We start from the raw sequence: 22,148 nt of genomic DNA, 5'->3' as shown, positions 1-22,148 counted from the left end.
CATCAGTGGTGGGGAAGATGCTGGAGTCAATTATAAAAGACGAAATTGCTGAGCATTTGGATAGCAGTAACAGGATCATTCCGAGTCAGCATGGATTTACGAAGGGGAAATCATGCTTGACAAATCTACTGGAATTTTTTGAGGAAGTAACTAGGAAAATTGACAGGGGAGAGTCAGTGGATGTGGTGTACCTCGACTTTCAGAAAGCCTTCGACAAGGTCCCACATAGGAGATTAGTGGGCAAAATTAGAGCACATGGTATTGGGAGTAGGGTACTGACATGGATAGAAAATTGGTTGACAGACAGAAAGCAAAGAGTGGGGATAAATGGGTCCCTTTCGGAATGGCAGGCAGTGACCAGTGGGGTACCGCAAGGTTCGGTGCTGGGACCCCAGCTATTTACGATATACATTAATGACTTAGATGAAGGGATTAAAAGTACCATTAGCAAATTTGCAGATGATACTAAGCTGGGGGGTAGTGTGAATTGTGAGGAAGATGCAATAAGGCTGCAGGGTGACTTGGACAGGTTGTGTGAGTGGGCGGATACATGGCAGATGCAGTTTAATGTAGATAAGTGTGAGGTTATTCACTTTGGAAGTAAGAATAGAAAGGCAGATTATTATCTGAATGGTGTCAAGTTAGGAAGAGGGGATGTTCAACGAGATCTGGGTGTCCTAGTGCATCAGTCACTGAAAGGAAGCACGCAGGTACAGCAGGCAGTGAAGAAAGCCAATGGAATGTTGGCCTTCATAACAAGAGGAGTTGAGTATAGGAGCAAAGAGGTCCTTCTACAGTTGTACCGGGCCCTGGTGAGACCGCACCTGGAGTACTGTATGCAGTTTTGGTCTCCAAATTTGAGGAAAGATATTCTTGCTATTGAGGGCGTGCAGCGTAGGTTCACTAGGTTAATTCCCGGAATGGCGGGACTGTCGTATGTTGAAAGGCTGGAGCAATTAGGCTTGTATACACAGGAATTTAGAAGGATGAGGGGGGATCTTATTGAAATATATAAGATAATTAGGGGATTGGACACATTAGAGGCAGGAAACATGTTCCCAATGTTGGGGGAGTCCAGAACAAGGGGCCACAGTTTAAGAATAAGTGGTAGGCCATTTAGAACGGAGATGAGAAAGAACTTTTTCAGTCAGAGAGTGGTGAAGGTGTGGAATTCTCTGCCTCAGAAGGCAGTGGAGGCCAGTTCGTTGGATGCTTTCAAGAGAGAGCTGGATAGAGCTCTTAAGGATAGCGGAGTGAGGGGGTATGGGGAGAAGGCAGGAACGGGGTACTGATTGAGAGTGATCAGCCATGATCGCATTGAATGGCGGTGCTGGCTCGAAGGGCTGAATGGCCTACTCCTGCACTTATTGTCTATTGTCTATTAATATTGTGACTACAGGAGCAGGCTGGTGTTTGGACATTCTGTGGTAGGCAATTCAATTCCTAACTGAAAGTCTTTCCTTCATTCGCAAAGCACATCAGATGGCTGATGAAATATTTTGCATTTGTGAATTGCATCTATTACCTTGCCTTTGCCAACTATCTTGGTCAAAAAATCTCAGTTAACTATCCTTAATCAATCCTTGCTTTTCCACTGCAGATTGATCCTGCCCACGGAACCCCCTTCATTAGCATACCCCCCCCCACCCCCCACTGACTTTTAGCTGTCTGGCTTGTCATTCCCTGGCTGCCTGTTCCAGAATTATGTCTCCTTTTTCCAGACTACAGTCTCAATATTCCTCAACAGCCAGGGTTCCCTAATTCTGCCAGCCTTGTGCTTCACTCTAACAGGAGTTAGAGTGAAGGGCAAGGCTGGCGGAATTAGGGAACCCTGATGGTTAACACTCTAATAAGCGAGTTCGGTATCTCGATAAACGCAAGGAATCATGGAATTTGTCAAAGGTCATTCGGGATTTTTAAAAAGCGAACGCAGCACTGTATAAACTGTGTATTCATATTACCGATGATCTGTAGTGGACCAACCACATTGCTGCATCAGTCAAAAAGGCACACCAATGCCTTTGCTTCCTGAGGTGACTGAGAAAATTCGGCATGTCCCCAATGACTCTTAAAAACCTAATAGTTTTAAACTTCTAAACCAGTTTGGGCAGCATGGTGGCGCAGCGATAGAACTGCTGCCTTACAGTGCCAAACACCCGGGTTTGATCGTGACTGTGGGTGCTGTCTGTACAGAGATTGTACTGTACATTCTCCCTGTGACCACATGGGTTTTCTCCGGGTGCTCTTGTTTCCTCCCACACTCCAATGGTGTAAGGGTTTGTAGATTAATTGACTTCGGTAAAATTGTAAATTGCCCCTCGTGTGCAGTGTTAGTGTATTGGGTGATCACTGGTCAGTGTGGACTTGGTGGGTTGAAGGGCCTGTTTCCACACTGTATCTCTACAGTTTAAAATAAAGTCTGAAAGATGCCCCATAGAAAGTATATTATGGGGTTGCATTACAGCTTGGTTTGGGAACAGCAATGCTCAAGACTGCAAGAAATTACAGAGTTGTAGATGCAGCCTATCCCATCACACACACCAGACCTCCCACCATCGATACCAATCTCTCTAAACCTTTCCTATCCATGAAGCTGCCAAATGCCTTTTAAATGCTGATCATACTCACCTCTACCACTTCCTCTAGCAGCTCAATTCATATAGCCACCACCATCTGTGTAAAAAAACATGCCCCATGGGCCCCCTTTAAATCTTTCCCCTCTTACCTTAAACCAATGCCCTCTAGTTTTTAGACCAGGGAAAAAAGTCCGTGACCAACTATTTTTTCTAAATCCCTCATGATTTCATAATTTATGGTCACTCTTCAGCTTCCTTTGCTTCAGAGTAAACAGTTCTAGCCATATCCAATCTCTCCTTATAACCCAAGCACTCCAATCCCAGCAACATCCTCATGACTCTTCTCTGTGATTAATCACAAATCGTCGCATAGTATACCGACCAGAACACACAGTATTCCAGGTGCAGTCTCACCAACATCCAGCCACCTGTAACATGACATCCCAATTCCTCTACTCTGAGCACTGCTCGATGAAGGCAAGCATGCCATAGGCCTTCTTCAATATCTTGTTTAACCATGTCACATGTACTTATAGATGTAGCCCAGTCCATCACACAGTCCAGACCTTCCACCATTCCATCTACACTTCATGCCGGTTCTGAAAAGCAGCCAACATAATCAAAGACTTGTTGCTCCTTCTTCTCCTTGCACCAGCAGACTCAGGAACAACTTCTTCCTCTCTGTTGTCAGGTTTCTGAACGATCTTTCCATATGCTAGGGTACTGTCCAATTCACATTTACTCCATTGTAGACGTTGGACTTTGTCTATGGAACTGATGTGCTATAATGCTGAGAACTATATTCTGGACTCTGTCTTCTCCTTTGTACTTGAGTTTGACTTAATTGTAATCAAATCTGTTTGTATAGCCTTTCACAGTACCTTGGTATACGTGACAATAATAAACTTAAAGCTAAACCCAAGTCCTAGTCAATATTAAGACGTTAAAACTGCCTACCATTGCAATCTTGCTATTCCTACATCTATCTTTGAATTCCCTACATATTTGCCCTGCTTATTTCCGCTAACCTTTGGGGGACCTATAGTACAATTATATTCTCTCTCTTCTCTTGCCTCCAATTTTATCATGCCTGCAACATCTGTACCACGGAACATTGAGCTTCCAGTCCTGCCCATCCCTCAACCATGTTTATGTATAGCTACATTGTGTATAGCTATATCATAATTCCACGTGCTTATCAATGCCCTGAGTTGAACAGCCTTACCTGTCAGGCTTCTTGCTTTAAAATAAATGCCGTTTAGCTTATCAGAACTTCCTCTCTCCTCTTGCCCATATCTGTCCTGGCTACTGTTCTAACTTGTTATAACTTCTACATTTGCTTCAACTTTCTCACCTACCACACTACAACTTTGGGTCCCAACCCACTGGATAGATTTGCTAGAGCTGTTTAGGAAACCCTCCTGAGCAGTTCCAGCAACTCTGTCCACCAGTATATTGCCCCCCCTCGTTCAAATGCAACTCATCCCTCTTGTACAGGTCACCTCTTCTCTGAAGAGATGTCACTGGTCCAATAACCCGAATCTCTCCCTCCTGCATCAATCCCCTGTCCACGCATTCATCAGCCTTATGTCAAAGGCCCTTCGTCAATGCTGGAAAAGTGAGAAAAAAAGCAAGTTCAAGTTAGGAATAGGGTTGGATTAATCAAAGGGAAATATTGCTGATAAGGTGAGATCTCTCCCCAGTGATAAATGGCTGGTTGACATGTTAGTGAGGACAGTGAGGGAGAGAAAGAGAGAGAGAGAGCAAGAGAGAGAGAGAGACAGAGAAAGAGAGAGAGAGAGAGAGAGAGAGAGAGAGAGAGAGAGAGAGAGAGAGAGAGAGAGAGAATGTTGTTTCCATCTGTTTCCAGATGCTGTGAGAGCTCCTGAGTTTTTCCAGCAGTGTTCATTTTCATTTCCGAAATTCAGCACCTGCAATTTCTTGATTTTAATTTAGATTAGCAATATCTATTGACTGTAGATACTGTTAATAGCATCAAGTAGCAATTGGGTAAAATTAACTGAGATGCAGATCTAATTAAAAGGCAGAGCAGTGTTCCAAATCTGAATGGCTTTTTCCCCTTTCTAATCTTCCTGTAGTTCAGTATTACTAAGAATGGCACAAAAGTCATTTAACTTTTAAAGATGATATCTTTAGATGGAGTGTATTCAGAATTTCAGAAGGCTGTTGATAAGGTACTACATAAGAGGTTGAAGACATAATATTAGAGGAAGTGCAAAGTTATGGATTGAAAACTGCCTGCCACATAACAAACACATAGTTGGAATAAATATGTTCTTTCAGGGTGGTGGATATAACGAGTAGACTACCTCAGGGATTGATTCTTAGCCCACAGATGTTTCCCATTTAATTAATAGTCTTGAGCAAGTAACTAAATGAAAAGTTTCCAAGATTGTTCATTGTATGAATATTGGTGGAAGGGTATGTTGTGATGACATCTTATGTCTGCAAAAGAATGTGTGAATAGGTGAAAATCTGGAATTTAATATGGGGATGTCCATGTTTCCTATGTTTCCATATAAAGAATCAGATGGCAGATCATTGTCTAAATGGAGAGAAACTACAAACGTGTGAAGTTCAGAGGGATCTGGGTTCTCCAGTGCATGAACTACAAAGAGTTAGCAGGCAGGTACATCAATTAGTTTTTGATTAGTTTTGGCACGTTGACCTTGATTGTGAAGGGTTTCCGGTTTAAGAATTGGGAGCTATTGTTACAAGTGTACAGGGTGTTGGTGACCCGCACCTAGAACATCATGCACAGTTTTGGTCCCCTCACCTAAAAAAGTATATTGTACAGTGTAGACAGACTAAAGGAGATTCAACATGTTACTTCTTGGGACAAGAGAGTTGGCCTATCAAGAGAGGTGAGACAGTTTGGATCTGTACTCCTTGGAGTTTACAAGAATTAAGGGCAATCTGATTCAAACATGCAAGATCTCAAGGGGACTTTACAGGGTAAATATTGAGATGTTTTCACAATTGGGAGAATTGCGAGCAAAACTACAAATAAGAGTAATTTTTGAAACTCAGGTCTGTAGAAATGTCTTCTCTCGGAGGAGAATCTCTGGAATTCTTTGCCTCCAAGGGTGGTTGTCAGATCATTAGATATACAGTATTTAACATGGAAATAAATACTTGAAAGAACATGGAACGAAGGATTATGGGGAACTGAAACATGGCAGGAGCAGAGGCCAACATAAACCAATCATGATCATGTTGAAGAGTGGGGCAGACATGAGAGGGCTGGTAGCCTATTCCTGCTCCCACTTTCTTGTGTGTTTTTTAAACATTTCACATTCTTTTATGTTGCCCAGCCTTTTGGAACATATTATTCTAAGTTTCTTCCTCTTTATTATCAAGGAATTTGTCTAAAAATACAGAGAACATTGTACATGAAATATTGTCAGAGTAATGGAAAAATCCAAATGATGGATCGATATCCTTCCCACCAAGACAGAAAATCCTTTCCTTGCATAAGTATCAGCAACCTAGAAAGTGCAATGATTAATATAACTTCACAAATGTTGAACATGTAGAGATTTTAACCATTTAATATAAATAGTATATTTTTTCTAATAAAAAATAGAAAGACAGGGATTTTGATTAACATTGTTCACTGTAATCTCCAAGGTACCATTCCTGGCAATGTGGTGTTATTATTTCTAAAATATATTTACACAATCAATGTAGCTGCTAGTGTCCAAATATTTATCCAAGATGTATTTTCTATGTACTTAAGAAGACAAAATAATTTCAAATATAAGAAAGGTAACCATGCTTTTAACAGTGCTGTGTTGCTGAAAGAAGCAAGTTATTAATCTTCCTCATTCACAGATACAAATGGATGTCTTGATTTTTCATAAAGTGCACAAATTACAAAAATGAAACTTATTTGTACATTATAATCCATCTAGGCACTTAATGCACCATTCCATGGCAATTTCTAATAAAGCTTGGCTTTATAATATCAACTTTCCTTTACCATGCAGCACTGAACATTTTGAGGAAGAAATTCTTTGCTTTAAGATGCTTCCATTGGAGGCCTTAAATAGTTAATTTATTTTCTCAGAAAACAGATTTCCTTCATCTCAGGGCTGAGGAGAGATGGGACATACTCTATTTGTATATCAAGGTGTTTCCAATTTCCAGCTGGAGAAACAGGACTCTTAACACCCTTATCCCCTGACAACTGTCCAATTATGTACATCACACACGGCCTACTGTTTGCTGAAGAAGTAATCAATAAAGGATATGGTTGAGTGAACACAGATTTTGGCTGAACCAATGCATGAAAACTTAATCATTTGTTCAGTGTGGAGAAATCAAATATAGCAGAGATGAAAACAGTCACTCAGGGGGGTTGCCAATTGTGCCACCAAGTTTGAGGAGGAAAGCTTTTAGCAAGAAGAAAATGGGATTGGTGACAGGTGGAAATTTAAACGACTTCCTTCATTTCATGAATTAATGTAAACACTTTCAATTATATTTTTTTCTTTGGTCATTTCTAAATTTTAATCAAGGATAGAACCAGTTTAATTTAATAAATTTGGATGCTTACTGGACTGTTGAATTGCATTTAATATAAATGCAGTATGTTTAATGGTGGAGTTGTGATACTGTGGAAGCATTTGCAACAAAAAAACACACCTGCTGCCACTGGGAATACATTTAATCATCTCAACCTGACTAAAAAATAGACAGAATGATAAGGTAATGAAAAATTTGTTTTAACTTAACGCACATTTATAAAGGTTAAATAAGAAAATATTTTGGGAGTTTGGAAAATTTTGATGCTTAACTTTAAACTTAAAATACACTGGCTGGAACAAAGATAATAGTTAGATGTTTGCTATGTTCAATGTTTAATATTTTTGTAGATCAATGAGAAATGCTTCAGATTGAATAAGTTTGTAATATTTGGGAACACACTTCTAACAATTTTGCATTTCACTGCTGAACAAGTTTGAGGTAGCAAAATACAACCTACCTTAGTAAGGCCATTGCCAGAGCTTCATAGGCTTTGCCTAAACCAGCATCATCATCATCTATGGAACTAGACAGCTCCAAATATGTCTGTAAGTACTAAGGAAGAGAGAAAGAGACAAATCATTTAGAAAAATATTGGAGTAAAAAATGCAAGTAAAATAAATTATTTTTAAGATTATACTATTTTCAAATTTTGCTATTTGATATTTAATGGTATCTTAAGAAAGAAAGATAACAAGCATGATTCGTTTGTTTTTGAAGTGAGCCCCCAGTGCTGAAGGACAAAAATATTATAAATGGCCAACAAAGTTAACAATCATTTAATTATATTTGATCTTTGAATGCACATTTTTTTGTGATATTAACAATGCTGAATTAACATTATTATGATCTAGATAATGTAGTAGAAGCTATGAAAAGAACATTTTAAACTGGTATTGAATCCTTCTTCCTTTTTTAATACTGCACTTCGTCTGGGATTGTAAGGAGGTTAATATTCCCGGTACTACCACTTATTTGTGAAGTGTAGTGCAACTTTCAAGTTCTCAATAACAGATCAGACAAAATACATTGAGATTGAAACAATTATGAAAGCAGATGAGGAATTCAACAAGGTGGGTCTCCAACACACCCTTTTGGCATGTTTGTGTGGATATTGCTTATGCATCAGAATTCCAACATACTTCTGCGATTGGGATCAATAACCCCCGAAAACATTTTTTCATGTCCTGTAAACACCATAGAAAAAGTTAAAGGAGAAATAATTACAGGAGAGTGAATGGACACCAGGGTTCACTGCGTTAGGATCTTTGGTTGAGGCACTGGATCAGTCTACTCTTTACTCCCAAATTGCTTTAAGTATCAATCCCCAACATCCCACCTACATCACTCCTCCCCTACCCCACTTCTCCATCCCACAGCACCTATAGAAAGTTCAGTAATAACAAAAACACTGCCATAAGAAGAGAGAGAAAAAATATATAGCTCTACAGTTAAGGCAAGTAAAGGGCCAGAATACTCACTCATTACAGTTACACCATTCAGTCTCATTATCTACAGCATTCTCAACACAGCCTCCCTGAAAATCCAGTGCTGTTGCAATCACCATAAAGCACTTAATTAAATCTCCTTTTTCTTCTCTCACACATAGCAATTATTGGACCTTCACTGAGTCACCATTTTTAAACCTACACTGCTGTTCTTTAAGACAGCAACATTCTCTCATGTGACGTAGTGTAGGAAAATAACTGCAGATGCTGGTACAAATCGAAGGTATTTATTTACAAAATGCTGGAGTAACTCAGCCGATCAGGCAGCATCTCAGGAGAGAAGGAATGGGTGACGTTTCAGGCTGAGACCATTCTTCAGACTGAATAAATACCTTCTCTCATATGACTCTCGTTAACATACAGATTTATTTATTGTGATTGAAGATTGAACACAATATAAGGCAACAGAAAGCCACAAAAGTAGGAATAGCCTAACTGTCAATCTTCTAATTACCTGAAGACAAAAGCTTGTTCCTTATGGGAAGTGCCAGGTCAAAGGCTATGACTACTGCTGCAGGAATTGCTGCATGTGATGACCTTTTCACAACTTAAATTCTTGTTGCAGAAACATGGAAACATAGAAAAATAGGTGCAGGAGTAGGCCATTCGGCCCTTTGAGCCTGCACCGCCATTCAATATGATCATGGCTGATTATCTAAAATCAGTACCCCGTTCCTGCTTTTTCCCCATATCCCTTGATTCCTTTAGCCCTAAGAGCTAAATCTAACTTTCTCGAAAACATCCAGTGAATCGGCTTCCACTGCCTTCCACAGAATTCCACAGATTCAAAACTTTGGGGAAGAATTTTTTCCTCATCTCAGTCCTAAATGGCCTACCCCTTATTCTTAAACTGTGACCCCTAGTTCTGGACTCTCCAACTTCAGGACCATTTTTCCTGCATCTAGCCTGTCCAATCCTTTAAGAATTTTAAATGTTTCTATAAGATCTCCTCTCATCCTTCTAAATTCCAGTGAATACAAGCCCAGTTGACCCATTCTTTCATCATATGTGAGTCCCGCCATCCCGGGAATTAACCTGATGAACCTACGCTGCACTCCCTCAATAGCAATAATGTTCTTCATCAAATTAGGAGACCAAGATTGCACACAATACTCCAGGTAGGGTCTCACCAGGGCCCTGTATAACTGCAGTGGGACCTCCTTGCTCCTAAACTCAAATCATCTCGCAATGAAGTACAGATACCAAAGAATACTTCTGAATATACACAAAAAAATACCTGGTACATGAAGCAGCCTTCCAAATCTGCCAGGGGACTGCGAAGTCCAGAAGTCAAGATTTTGCAAAATAGAGATACAGCGTGGAAACAGGCCCTTCGGCCCACCGAGTCCACGCGGAACAGCGATCACCCCGTACACCAATGCTATCTAACACACACTAGGGAAAACTTACAATTTTACCAAGCCAATTAACCTACAAACCAGTGCGTCTTTGGAGTGTCGGAGGAGACTGGAGCTCCCAGAGAAAACCCCCGTAGATCACGGGGAGAAAGTACAAACTCTCTACAGACAGCACCCCTATGCAAGATCAAACCGGGTTTCTGGCACTGAAAGGCAGCAACTCTACCGCTGTGCCACCAAGCCGCTCCTTTAATTAGATCCCATTAATAATCTGTTATTTCTTCACTTGAGCGAAATATAGATTTCTCATCATTAAGGTTGCAGATTATGTTTCCTCAGACTGCAGTCCACTTTTTGCTCCTTGGAGGCTGGTACTCATACAGAACTGTCAAATGAGCATTGAAGTGCAAATCCCAATATGGGGAATCTAATCTGGGTGGCCATCTCTACATAATTAGAAGGTAGACACAAAATGCTGGAGTAACTCAGCGGGAAAGACAGCTTCTCTGGAGAGAAGGAATGGATGACGTTTCAGGTCGAGAACCTTCTTCAGATTCTTCTTCTGCTCCTCTACATTATTAGATGTATAATGGGAGAGTGGATCTAAAGTTTTAAAAATTGAAAAGAACGCTATCCTCAGTTGGACCCAATATGTTCATTTTTCTTCCAAGCCCTTCTGCCTCTTTCTTGGTGGAGTAAACATGTGGCCTTTATGAAATTATTTAATTATTTTTAAAAAATCTGCTTGACCTGTTGCAATATTTTTTCAACTTATATTTACTATACTTTTTCACTTTCATTCTAATTTGGCATGATATCTGTCTAATAATTTTTCAACCTCTCAATTTCTCAACTTCTCAATTTCCACTTTTCAAAGATGCCTGTACCCCTAGTGTGTATGGTGCAAAAGTTGGATAACATCGAATTAGTGTACATGTGATTGATGGTAGACATGGACTCAGTGGACCGAAGGGCCTGTTTCCATGTTGTATCTCTAAACTAAAACTAAGCTAATCTTCTCTTAGCCTATACCATACATTATGAAAGCAAAAACAATGTAAACAAATTAACTATGGACTGGCTTTCCAGGTAATTGAAATTAAATTTTGTTTAGATTAATTTTGCCAGAAGTTGTAAGACAACAAACAAGAACTGAGGTTTCTGAATTCTACTGATGTTGAGTGAAAAACAACCCTCCACAACCATATTCTGACTCTTTCCATCAAGCCAATTGTGAATCCAACTGATCTCACCCAGGATCCCATATGACCTAACCTTCTGGTCTAGCCTCTCATACGAGACGTTGTCAAAGGCCTTGCTTGAGTTCATGTAAACAATATGCTCCACCCCGCCTTTGTCAATCCTCTTGGTGAACTTTTCAAAAAATGTGAGACATAACTTCTCAAGCACTAAGCCATACACACTATGCTTAAATAGACCTTGCCCATACAAATGCGCATTGATTCTGTCCCTCAGGATCCCCTCCAGTAACTTCTGACACCAGACTCACTGGGCTGTAGTTCCCTGGATTGTTCTTGCAGCCCGTTTTAATTAAAGGCACAACATTGGTCACCCTTCAGTCTTCTAGTATCTCCCCCATGGTTAGAGATTATGTAAACACCTCTGTCAGGGCCCTAGAAATTTCCTCCAGAACCTCCCTCAAAGGACACCCTTGTCAGCCCCTGGGAATTTATCTACCTTGATATTCTTTAAGAATGCTAGGACTTCCTTTTCAAAATTTGGATTATAGTCCAAAACATCATTACTCATTTCCCACAATAGAGAGACAAACTAGCCCGTACACAGGGAAACAGGAAAAATTACACATTACAATATTAAGACCATTAAGACTGTTCTCCCTCTGCATTTTTGGCTGCGCAGCAGAGTGTAACCAGCTTTTCCTCAATACTGGGATGAAACTTCCCACATTTACTATTATTGACTCCATCAAATTAAATAGTAAATACAGTCAGTCCTTTTTTTTACTTGGTTGAACCCCTGGAACTGTTCCCTCAGCATACCTCTTAAGATGAAATAACATGTAGGGATGTACATGGCTGTTTGGGAACAAAGGGATTCTGGGGACTCGGGGATGGTGGATTCACGGAAACAACGTGCAAACCCTACCTTGACAATGGAATACTACGATCCACTTCTTGCACTACCAAGGACACACTTTTTTTTAAAAAATGATGCTTTTGCACTAATGTCATGTTTTTTGCACAGTAGAGTTAGCCAGAGTACCCGATCCTTATGCATTCCCACAATACCCATGAATCGAGGCTGTAAACGAGCATATCCTTGTCTCAGCCACATTTGCAATCATTATAGCAGACGCCCAATTAAACTGACATTGGAAAACTACCAGAATGGATGCAAAATTTCAGGACCAATTGCCTATTCAATCTTGGGACATTCAGATATAATGTCCATTGAACAAAAGCAATATTCATTTTTAATGTAAGTGGGTTATCATTAGTAGGGAATGCAAAACATGTCTTCTGCCGTAACATTTTTTATTGTTATAAATTAAGTTCATCACAGCTAACTGCTTGCTCAAATTTTGTAAAGCTAACAAATTGCTACATTCAGGTTGCACTCACAAGTTGAATGATTTTTTTGATATTGCATGCCTTTTGAATCTGTGAGCACAGTGGATTTACATGACTCAGCCAATCAATTACCAGATCAATCAAACACATCACAGCCTAATGATTCATGACAAGTGCCACAAGTAACATGGATTGCAACTAGTCTAAGCATTGGCATGTTATGATGCAGTGGAGCCAGCTCACTGGGTTATGAAGAGCAGGTGGTGATATGGTGAATTAGTGGCTAGACACCTTTAGATGCAGCACTTAATGTCACAAAAAATTTGTTCCATGACCAAAAAGGTATAAGAAAGTATATGAAGTGTAATGATCGTTAGTAAATTAAACATGTTTTGGTTAACCCTATGATCTCCTTAATTCCCAATAAAAATAACAAACATGATAAACTCAGTATCTACTAATTTACAGTGGTTAATTGTAGGAACATTATTTGATCCCAGTGTTTTAACATTGGGTAGCTGATTAATGGTAGCTGAATCAGTTTAACCGCACTCGTTCAGTCAAAACGTCACTCATCTAAAATGTCATCTTTGGTTTTCTCTTTGTATTGATGCTGACTGATGAGCAAAATACTCTGATTTCAGATTTCTGGCATCTGCACAATTTAGCTTTTTGTATTTTCCTGCATTGTATTATCAACTTTAATGTTATTTGCACAGTCAAACACTTTGTACATATTTTCTTCCAGGGCTTGGAATTAAAATTATGTAGCACCCTTTTTTATAAGTTACTATTATCGGGTCCAATTTTGCTGGTATGTAGAATAGAGTGTGCTGGCATTGAAAAGTAAACAAACTGGAGATCATTTTGCATTGGTGATCATTTACAGATGAAATTGTATCAATTGTAAGATTAGACTACCTACCACCTGTGTGTGCAGTAGGCATTGCACTATAATTGACATAAGATCATAGGACCATAGACATAGGAGCAGAATTAAGGCACTCAGCCCATTGAGTCTATTCCACCATACGATCATGGCTGATCTATTTTTCCCTCTCAACCTATTCTCCTGCGGTCTCCCTTTAACCTTTGGCCCCCTTCCTACTCAGAACCTATCAGTCTCAGCCTATAAAATACCCAATATCTTGGTCTCCATAACCATCTGTGGCAATTAACTCTGCAGATTCACAACCCTCTGGCTAAAGAAATGACTCCTCATCTCAATTTTGAAGGTACGTCCTTTCATTCTGAGGCTGTGTCTCTGGCCCTAGACTCTCCCTTACTGGAAACATTCTATCCACTCTATCTAGGCCTTACATTATCCAATACGCTTCAATGAGATCCCCCCTCGTCCTTCTAAACTCCAGCGAGTACCTGGTCCAACGCCTTCAAACGCTTCTCATACCTTAACCCAATCGTCCCCAGGATCTTACTCGTAAACCTCCTCTGGACCCTTTCCAAAGTCAGTCAGCACATCTTTACTAGATATGGGGCCTAAAAATGCTCACCGAGGTACAGTGAAATTCATTTTTGTATACAGTTCAGTAGGAGTATCACTATACATAAGCACTTAGATACATATTAAATAAACATCTCAGATACAGTACAAGTGTTTAGCAGTAGCACACTGAGACAGTATATAGAGTCACCTGTTTGGCGCCATTTTCAAGTCGCAGTTGTTGTAAGTGCAGGATTCTTGACCTGATCATGAAGGCCCGTTGTCTTGGCGGTGTTACAGGGTCAGCCAGGCTAAGCATAGCCATGGTGTACTCCGCCTCTGCTCCCCCGCTGTAGACCACGTCTGGTCCATGTGCCCGGCCTCTTGGAGTGGCGTCCGGTCCAGCCAAGCCCCAGGTTGTTGCATGACCTCCTGCCTCCTGCCTCCTGCCTCCAGCAGCCCACTCCCCTGTCGAGGCCGTGCGTTCCATCCCGCAGCCAGTCCACTTACCGGGGTTGCCGTTGGTCCTCAATCCGCATCGGACGAGCCGGGCCTTCCGGGAGGGTTCCAGTCCATGGAGCAGGCCCTCTGTCAATGGTGGGTGAGTCCCCGGTCTGCGGCAGGCGAGCTGGGCCTACCGGGCAGGTTCTGGTCTGCGGCGCGGGGTTTATCACACTAGTTTGTTGCTTTTTTTGTCGACACTGAAATGCCTGACATAGTACGGATCAGAAATGACAGAAGACCAGTCAAACACCTTCCAAAGTTCGATGTACAACCACTGACAGGGAAGGTTTTTTCCAGCTTCTTGGTGCTGGCAATCCCATTCCATGAGTGCCTCAGTGGTTACACTGCTGGGAAGCCTCCGTTGCTGGAAACATTGTTGTGGCCTTGCCTAGCCCAGTGGATCAGGATTCGTGAAGCAAGACAAAAACATGCCTATCGTCAAAGAACCTACTGCTCCCATCAAGTTTTCAGTGCCTGAACTTCCTACCTAGAAGTCTCTGGTGCGCAATATCTTCACAGATTCAGGTTTCTAAGTCTATTACTATTGGATATGCGACATGCTGTGAGAAGATTTTCCGCCAAGCTCTCATTCCTGTATTGCTTTCCATCGAGACCAAGGTCAAATTGACTCTCAGTGTTATGATGGTAGACTGTAGAGATCTCTGCTCTATCTCACAGTTTTCTACCATCTGAGATTGTTTTCTACCATCTGAGAAGCATTCACAAAAGAAAATCCATCTACAGTGAAACCCCAAAAATCCAACACCATTGGGACTTTGGTGGGGCTTAAATAACAGATTTTTCAGGTTACAAGTCGGGACATTATGTTACAGTTGTACGAGATGTTGGTGAGGCTGCACCTGAGGTATTGTGTTCCATTTTGGTCACCCTGCTATAGGAAACATGCCATTAAGCTGGAAAGAGTACAGAGAAGATTTACAAGGATGTTGCCAGGATTATGGGGATATGGGGAGAGGTTCAGCAGGCTAGGACTTTATTTCTTGGAGTGCAGGAGACCGAGAAATAGACAATAGACAATAGGTGCAGGAGGAGGCCATTCGGCCCTTCGAGCCAGCACCGCCATTCAATGTGATCATGGCTGATCATTCTCAATCAGTACCCCGTTCCTGCCTTCCCATACCCCCTGACTCCGCTCTCCTTAAGAGCTCTATCTAGCTCTCCCTTGAATGCATTCAGAGAATTAGCCTCCACTGCCTTCTGAGGCAGAGAATTCCACAGATTCACAACTCTCTGACTGAAAAAGTTTTTCCTCATCTCATGTTCTAAATGGCCTACCCCTTATTCTTAAACTGTGGCCCCTTGTTCTGGACTCCCCCAACATCGGGAACATGTTTCCTGCCTCTAATGTGTCCAACCCCTTAATAATCTTATGCGTTTCGATAAGATCTCCTCTCATCCTTCTAAATTCCAGTGTATACAAGCCTAGTCACTCCAGTCTTTCAACATATGACAGTCCGCCATTCCGGGAATTAACCTAGTAAACCTACGCTGCACGCCCTCAATAGCAAGAATATCCTTCCTCAAATTTGGAGACCAATGATCTTATGGATGATCATATATAATGAAGGGAATAGATAGGGTGAGTGCATAAAGTGTTTTCTCGGGGCTGGGGAACTAAGAACTAGAGGGCAGAGGTTTAAGGTGAGAGGATATCCCATCTTACAATCTGAACTAATGAATAAGACAGATAGCAGATCATAAGGATTTCGAAACAATCTGATACCATATGTTTAGTGTTTTACTGTACTTTGGTTTCAATCAAGAATTAGCGACATCTCAAGACATTGAGATTTCTGGCTAACCGCAAGTCTAACCAGCAATTGACTGTAATCATAATCATACTTTATTAGCCAAGTATATTTTGCAACATACGAGGAATTTGATTTGCCATACAGTCATACCAATAAAAAGCAACAAAATGCACAAAATACATTTTAACATAAACATCCACCACAGTGACTCCTCCACATTCCTCACTGTGATGGAAGGTGAAAAAAAAGTTAAATCTCTTCCCTTCTTTGTCTTGCCGCGGTCGGGGGCCTCGAGCCTTCCGTTGATGGGACGATCTTGGCTCGTAGCCGGCAGTCAGACCCCTCTGCATCGGGGCGATCAAGCTCCCGCATTGGGGGAATCTCAGCTCCCCCGTGCCGGGCGATCAGATCCCGGGTCGGGGCTGGTCGAACCTCTTGCGACTTTGGAGCTTCCCGACATCAGTCTCTAGCTGAGACTGCGAGCTCCTCGATGTTGAAATCCGCAGGCCATGGTTGGAGCGTCGATCCCAGGCAAGGGATCGCAGGCTCTGATGGTAAGTCCATGGTCCCGTGGTGAGGCTCAAAGTTAGTCTCGAGCAAGGCCGCCAGCTCCATGATGTTAGGCCGCAGAGCGACCGGAGATATGATCCGGAAAACAATCGCATCTCCGGCAAGGTAAGAGATTGAAGAAAACTTTCCCCGACCCCCTCCCCCAACCCCACATGAAACAAACCAGAGAACATTAGCACATCCTTGTAATGATGTATATAGGAGTTCCCAATAATAACCCTGACCTTTGAATGGACGGGAAAGGTCTCTATACCAGGTAAAGCGACGTTTGGTCACAACTATTACAATTATGGTTAAATAGAAATTGGAAGATTGGGATAAACATTGTCTGTCTGATATCTCTTCATTGATCTTTGTTCCCTTCCAAATACCATATTGCAGAATTTTCTTTGAGAAAACCATTGGTACTACAGAAAATGCTTGAGAAAAATAAAGCTGAGCAAATGCAGAATATTTAAAAGGAAAATCAAAGTAAGGAAAATTAAAATTTCAAATTATTTACTTGTATTCTTTGAACTTACCAAGGGAAATAGATGTACTTTAGAGGTGAGAGATCAGGATTTCCTTCAGTAGGAATCCAGTGCATTTACATCAGGCCCAGCTCTTCCTGTGGCCTCAAGCAGATCCTAAAAGTAACCCTTTAGTCAAATTCGCAGTATTTTCATGTGCACTTGGTGACATTTACATCAGTACAATAAAAATTGTACTGATAGGATAGGATGTCGTTTTTGTGGCTTCCCAAGACCTGCTCATGGGTTTGTTGTTGTTTATCAAGAACACGAATCGCCTATTTGATTTTTCTTTTAAGATGAACTATTAGCTCAATATTTTCCCTCTACTTTTTCTCAAGTTGCTTGGGAGCATATGTACAGGATTATTCGATGCTACTACTTTTACTTTTGTAATATTGTATTTTTGTAATGGAAGAACCTCTAATACTGAAAAGAAAACAATTATAAAAAACTGCTCATGACTGTAAAATAACATGACTCTCTTCATCATCTGTGATTGGAAAAACCTTTAACAAAATTGCTATAATTTGGCATTCATAGTTTATAACAGCAAACTTAAATATGGAAATAGTGGTGCTAAAAGCTGAATCAATATAAAAGATAAGCAACACAAAGGTAAAAAGATTAATTCTGAAAATAACTGTAACTGTTGTTTTCTTAATGTTGCACAGGACTAAAAAATGCCAATCCATCTAGCTATATTTATCCACCCCAATGACTTCAGAGTTTATTGATTAAACAAATATGTTCCTCCCTTGAGAACAGCCACTCCTCCACTGATGGTTCCTCAACCTGTAGATCTGGCACTCCAGAGAGTCAGCCCAGCTTATCTTTGGCTTGTCTCTTCAGGTCATTGCATTTATTTCAAATACCCTCCACTGCCCTTGCAGTGTTGCGTATAAAACTGAGCTTTGAGCAATTGGAAGTTATTTTCATTGGGCTTGTAAGAAGATTTTAAAAGGCATGAGCTTTATAGCATAAGAAAATTTATGATCCAATAACCTTCAAATTACTACTGATATCAGGATAAATATTAATCGTTTGTTCGTGTTGTTTTACAATTGTAGCTGCCAAGCACATTAGTATATGATACAAAATTTGGCATTCATAATGATTTTCCGAACATAATATCGGTTTCAGCACTAGATTTTAATTGCAACTTTACGCATCATAGTATTGGAACCATAGTGTCGCCAGCAATGGTTAAAGAGACCTCATGTGGCCCAAAATGAATGCTATTTCAGTTTGAGGGACAGAGATTTGCATTAATAAATGATTTCAATAAGACCTGCACTGGGCTTCAGGCCAGCTGAGGCCAGCACTGCAACGTAAGTACTTACTCTTAAAACATGTGCAGAGGGAATTCTACATACATCTGTGGTTCATTTTTATATATCAGTGACAGAAAGGTTCCTTCATATAAGAAGGTCTTGAAAAATTATCTTTAACATTTCTACAAATATGTTAGGCTGTATAAATGGTGAATGCAATCTTCCTCTTCTATCCAATATAAATTACACACTTGCTACATGTGTTCTACTACTAATTCATTTTAACAATCTTCATTTCAAATAGTACAATTTACACCCCACTTGAAAGAACTTCAAATCTATAAATCAGACAATCTGAGACATACATTAATGGTCAACAACCATATATGGTTAAAAATTTTATGGCATTCCACCTCTATGGCATTTAATAATTTGTAGCCTCAAGGATGATTTCATTTTCATATGAAAATTATCCCTGTAGATTTTTGTCAACCTTTCAAGATATGAGAGAAATGATTTTACATTTTGATGTTAAATTTGGAGTAAACTGTACTGATAGGCAATAAAAGTCACAGCCCAAATTCATTGACATTTGACAATTTTTAGCATTTAATTCCAATCATGCATTTATTAAAGACACAAATCTACAATTCAGTCGAAAGCACTAAGGACAATTTGATTGATAAATTATTGTTTTGTGAAACCAACAGAGCAAATAGTCTTTTGATCAGGTCATCTAATTAGACTGGTCTAACAGCAGATACAAATAATGGATTTTTGAAAGGTCAAGGTTACGTAGAATGTTGTCACTTTGCTGTATTCAAACACAAGTCATTGGAGAACATTGACAATATTTTTACCAATCTTCATTGCTATTTTGGTAAATGCTTGTTTTTCAGACAAGAGGAATGTGAATCATGGCATTCTACGATATGATAAAACTTTATTCATCCCCAGAGGAGAATTGGTCTGCCAACAGTCACAGCACACAAGGTACACAAAAAACTTGAAATTAAAAGTAAAAAGAAAAAGAAAAAGACAAGTGACTGTTGGCTGGCTGCTCTGCGCATTCACTGGAACAAATGAACGAACAAACAACACACACTTATGCCCTGGACAGAGAATTCTAAACTAGAGTATCCCCCCTCTTCCCCCCCCCCCCACACCGTTTCCCCCATTGTTCTTCCACTGTCCCTCACAGCGGTCCCCCCACGCCGGGTCACCATTGTCTTCATGGCGGTCTCCCCACACCGGGTCCTCCCTTGTCTTCCCCTCCCCCCCTCATGCTCATCGACTGTTGATCGCGGGTCGATTGCGAGGCCCCACCACCGCTGAGTTTCCTGCTGCCGCTGAGGTTCCCGCTGCGGCTGATGCTCCTGTTGGCGCCGAGGCTCCTGCAGCCGCTGAGCCCCCCGCTGCAGCAGAGGCTCCCGCTGCAGCAGAGGCTCCCGCGGCCGCCGAGGCCCCACCACCGTTGGAGTTCCTGTTGCCGTTGAGGCTCACGCTGCCGCCGAGGCACCCATTGCCACCGAGCCACCTGCTGGTGCCGCCAAGGCTCCCATCGTCGCCTCTCTGAGGCTCCTTCGGCCCAGGCAGGCCTCGCCGCCTGGCTTCTCCGCAGTCCCTTGGCAGGCCTGTGGGGCGAGTTGACCCTACTGGGGCGCATTCCGGTCGGCGCCACGGTTGTTCGGCGGGTGGATCGGGCCTGTGCGGCTCCCCGGGACACTCCCATAGAGCGCCCAGAGATAAGTGGTAGAAGTGTCATTGCTTTTTTTTAATCTATATTTCTGACTTAGGCAGTGGACAAGCCACAATTCTAAATTTGTGGATAGTATAAAACATGACTTTTTGTGAACTGCACAGACAGTAATAAATTATAACAGTATACAAACAGGTTGGTAGATTGGGCAGAACCATGGAGGGTGCAGTTTAATGCACTGGTATGTGAAATAAAGCATTTTGTTAGCAAGACTGCAGAGAGATAGAATAGAATTAAAGTTATTGTTTTAAAAGCATGGCAAGAACAAAAGGATATTGGAGGTTGGGTGCACATGTCACTGAGAGTGGGAGGGGAGATAGAGAATGTGGTTAATAAAGCTTACTTAATAATTCTGGATTTTATCAACAAAGGCATGGGAAGTTTGATGAAGTTTTGTGAACTACTGGACCTTCACTGGAGTATTGTGTTCAGTTCTGGTTGCATTTTTAAAAGAAGGATGTGAAGGCAATGGAGAGGGTTCAATCTACAAGAATTGTTCCTGGAATGAGGGCCAACAGTTATTAGGATAGAAAGGCTGGGACTGTTTTCTTTAGAGAAGGCTGAGTTGAGATCAAAATAATGAGGAATCTGGACGGAGTGAGTAGTGGGAGGCTGTTCCCAATGGTGGTGAGATTGAGGACTAGAAGGCATGGGTATAAAGTAAAGGGGAAGACAATTTACAGTGATATGAGGAAAAGCTTTTTTTATTCAATGTGTGATTGGAATCTGGAATTTATTTCCTGCAGACGTAAGGGAGGCAGATTCCATTGTGGCTTTCAAGAAGGAACTGGATAAATACACAGTGAAAAAAACTTCTCCAAGTTACTTAGAACTGTATAGATTTCGACCAAGTACAACTCTGTCCATGTTTTAATCATCTTCCAATTGCATTTCCTCTGCTCGGCTGAGAAATCCAGTATCTTAATCCTACTCAATTCTATGCCGTAGCTCATAGAAAACAACTGCTTTGGAAGAATTTGTAAACTTCTCCTACTTCCCTTTAGACCAAGTTATGTACGTTTGCTGAACCCAAAATCCAAGAAGCTCTATGTAAACCAGACACTAAGTAATTGATGCAGGAACCCACAGTGTTGTTTCAGCTATTTGCCTTAAATATTTGATTGCAAAATGTCACAGCTGTCAGAAAAAATAACATCAGAAATAAAAGAGGACTGCCATATGCTGATGTTTCTAACCTGAGTCAATCACCCAACAGGGAGAAATCAGAGGAATATTCTAGGGTGCCCTTTTGTTTACCTAAGCCCTATTTGAAGTGTCCTGAAAAGGCCCAAGGTAGAAGCTACTAACACACTACGATCAGGACAGTAAATTGTTTGTATAAGCCTATTTGCAAACTTTCCTGAGCAGCCCAACTTGTTATCCTGAAAAGATATCCTGCAGGGACAGCCTGGAACTTTCAGATAAATCTTTATCAAGTCTGACAGTGCATGAATGCACTTGCTGTCCCCACAAAATACTGAGGCATGCTGTCAGCTTTTAAAGCTCCCTCCAAAAGAATTGAACATGATAATTCAGTTTCAAAATACAACGTACTTGTTTAAGTGATAATCATTTTCTTAAAGGTTTGTTTGTGTCAGAAGACCACTTTTAAATGGTGTTATATTTATTTTGCAGATCTCAGCCTTAATCATGTCCCTCTCACTGCAGCCATACCTCGTTATGCGAAAGCCTTGTAATGGCAGAATATAGTTTCTGCCCTGACAAAGTCATTCTTGAAACATAGAAACATAGAAAATATGTGCAGAAGGAGGCCATT

At 41.0% G+C, this 22,148-nt stretch overlaps 1 protein-coding gene across 3 annotated transcripts in view; it reads right to left on the bottom strand.

Annotated features, from left to right (window-relative positions):
• The window catches only part of ttc29 (tetratricopeptide repeat domain 29), a 237,649-nt gene that overhangs the window by 107,149 nt on the left and 108,352 nt on the right, over positions 1-22,148 (bottom strand). For all 3 annotated transcript variants that reach the window (XM_078406097.1, XM_078406087.1, XM_078406107.1), the window contains one exon: positions 7,585-7,679. In XM_078406097.1, the coding sequence (XP_078262223.1) occupies positions 7,585-7,679 (95 nt within the window). The remainder of the gene's footprint in view (positions 1-7,584; positions 7,680-22,148) is intronic.

This window comes from Rhinoraja longicauda, chromosome 1 (genome assembly GCF_053455715.1).
Source record: "Rhinoraja longicauda isolate Sanriku21f chromosome 1, sRhiLon1.1, whole genome shotgun sequence".
NCBI classification, from domain to species: domain Eukaryota; kingdom Metazoa; phylum Chordata; class Chondrichthyes; order Rajiformes; family Arhynchobatidae; genus Rhinoraja; species Rhinoraja longicauda.
This window is presented reverse-complemented; position numbering and strand designations above follow the sequence as displayed.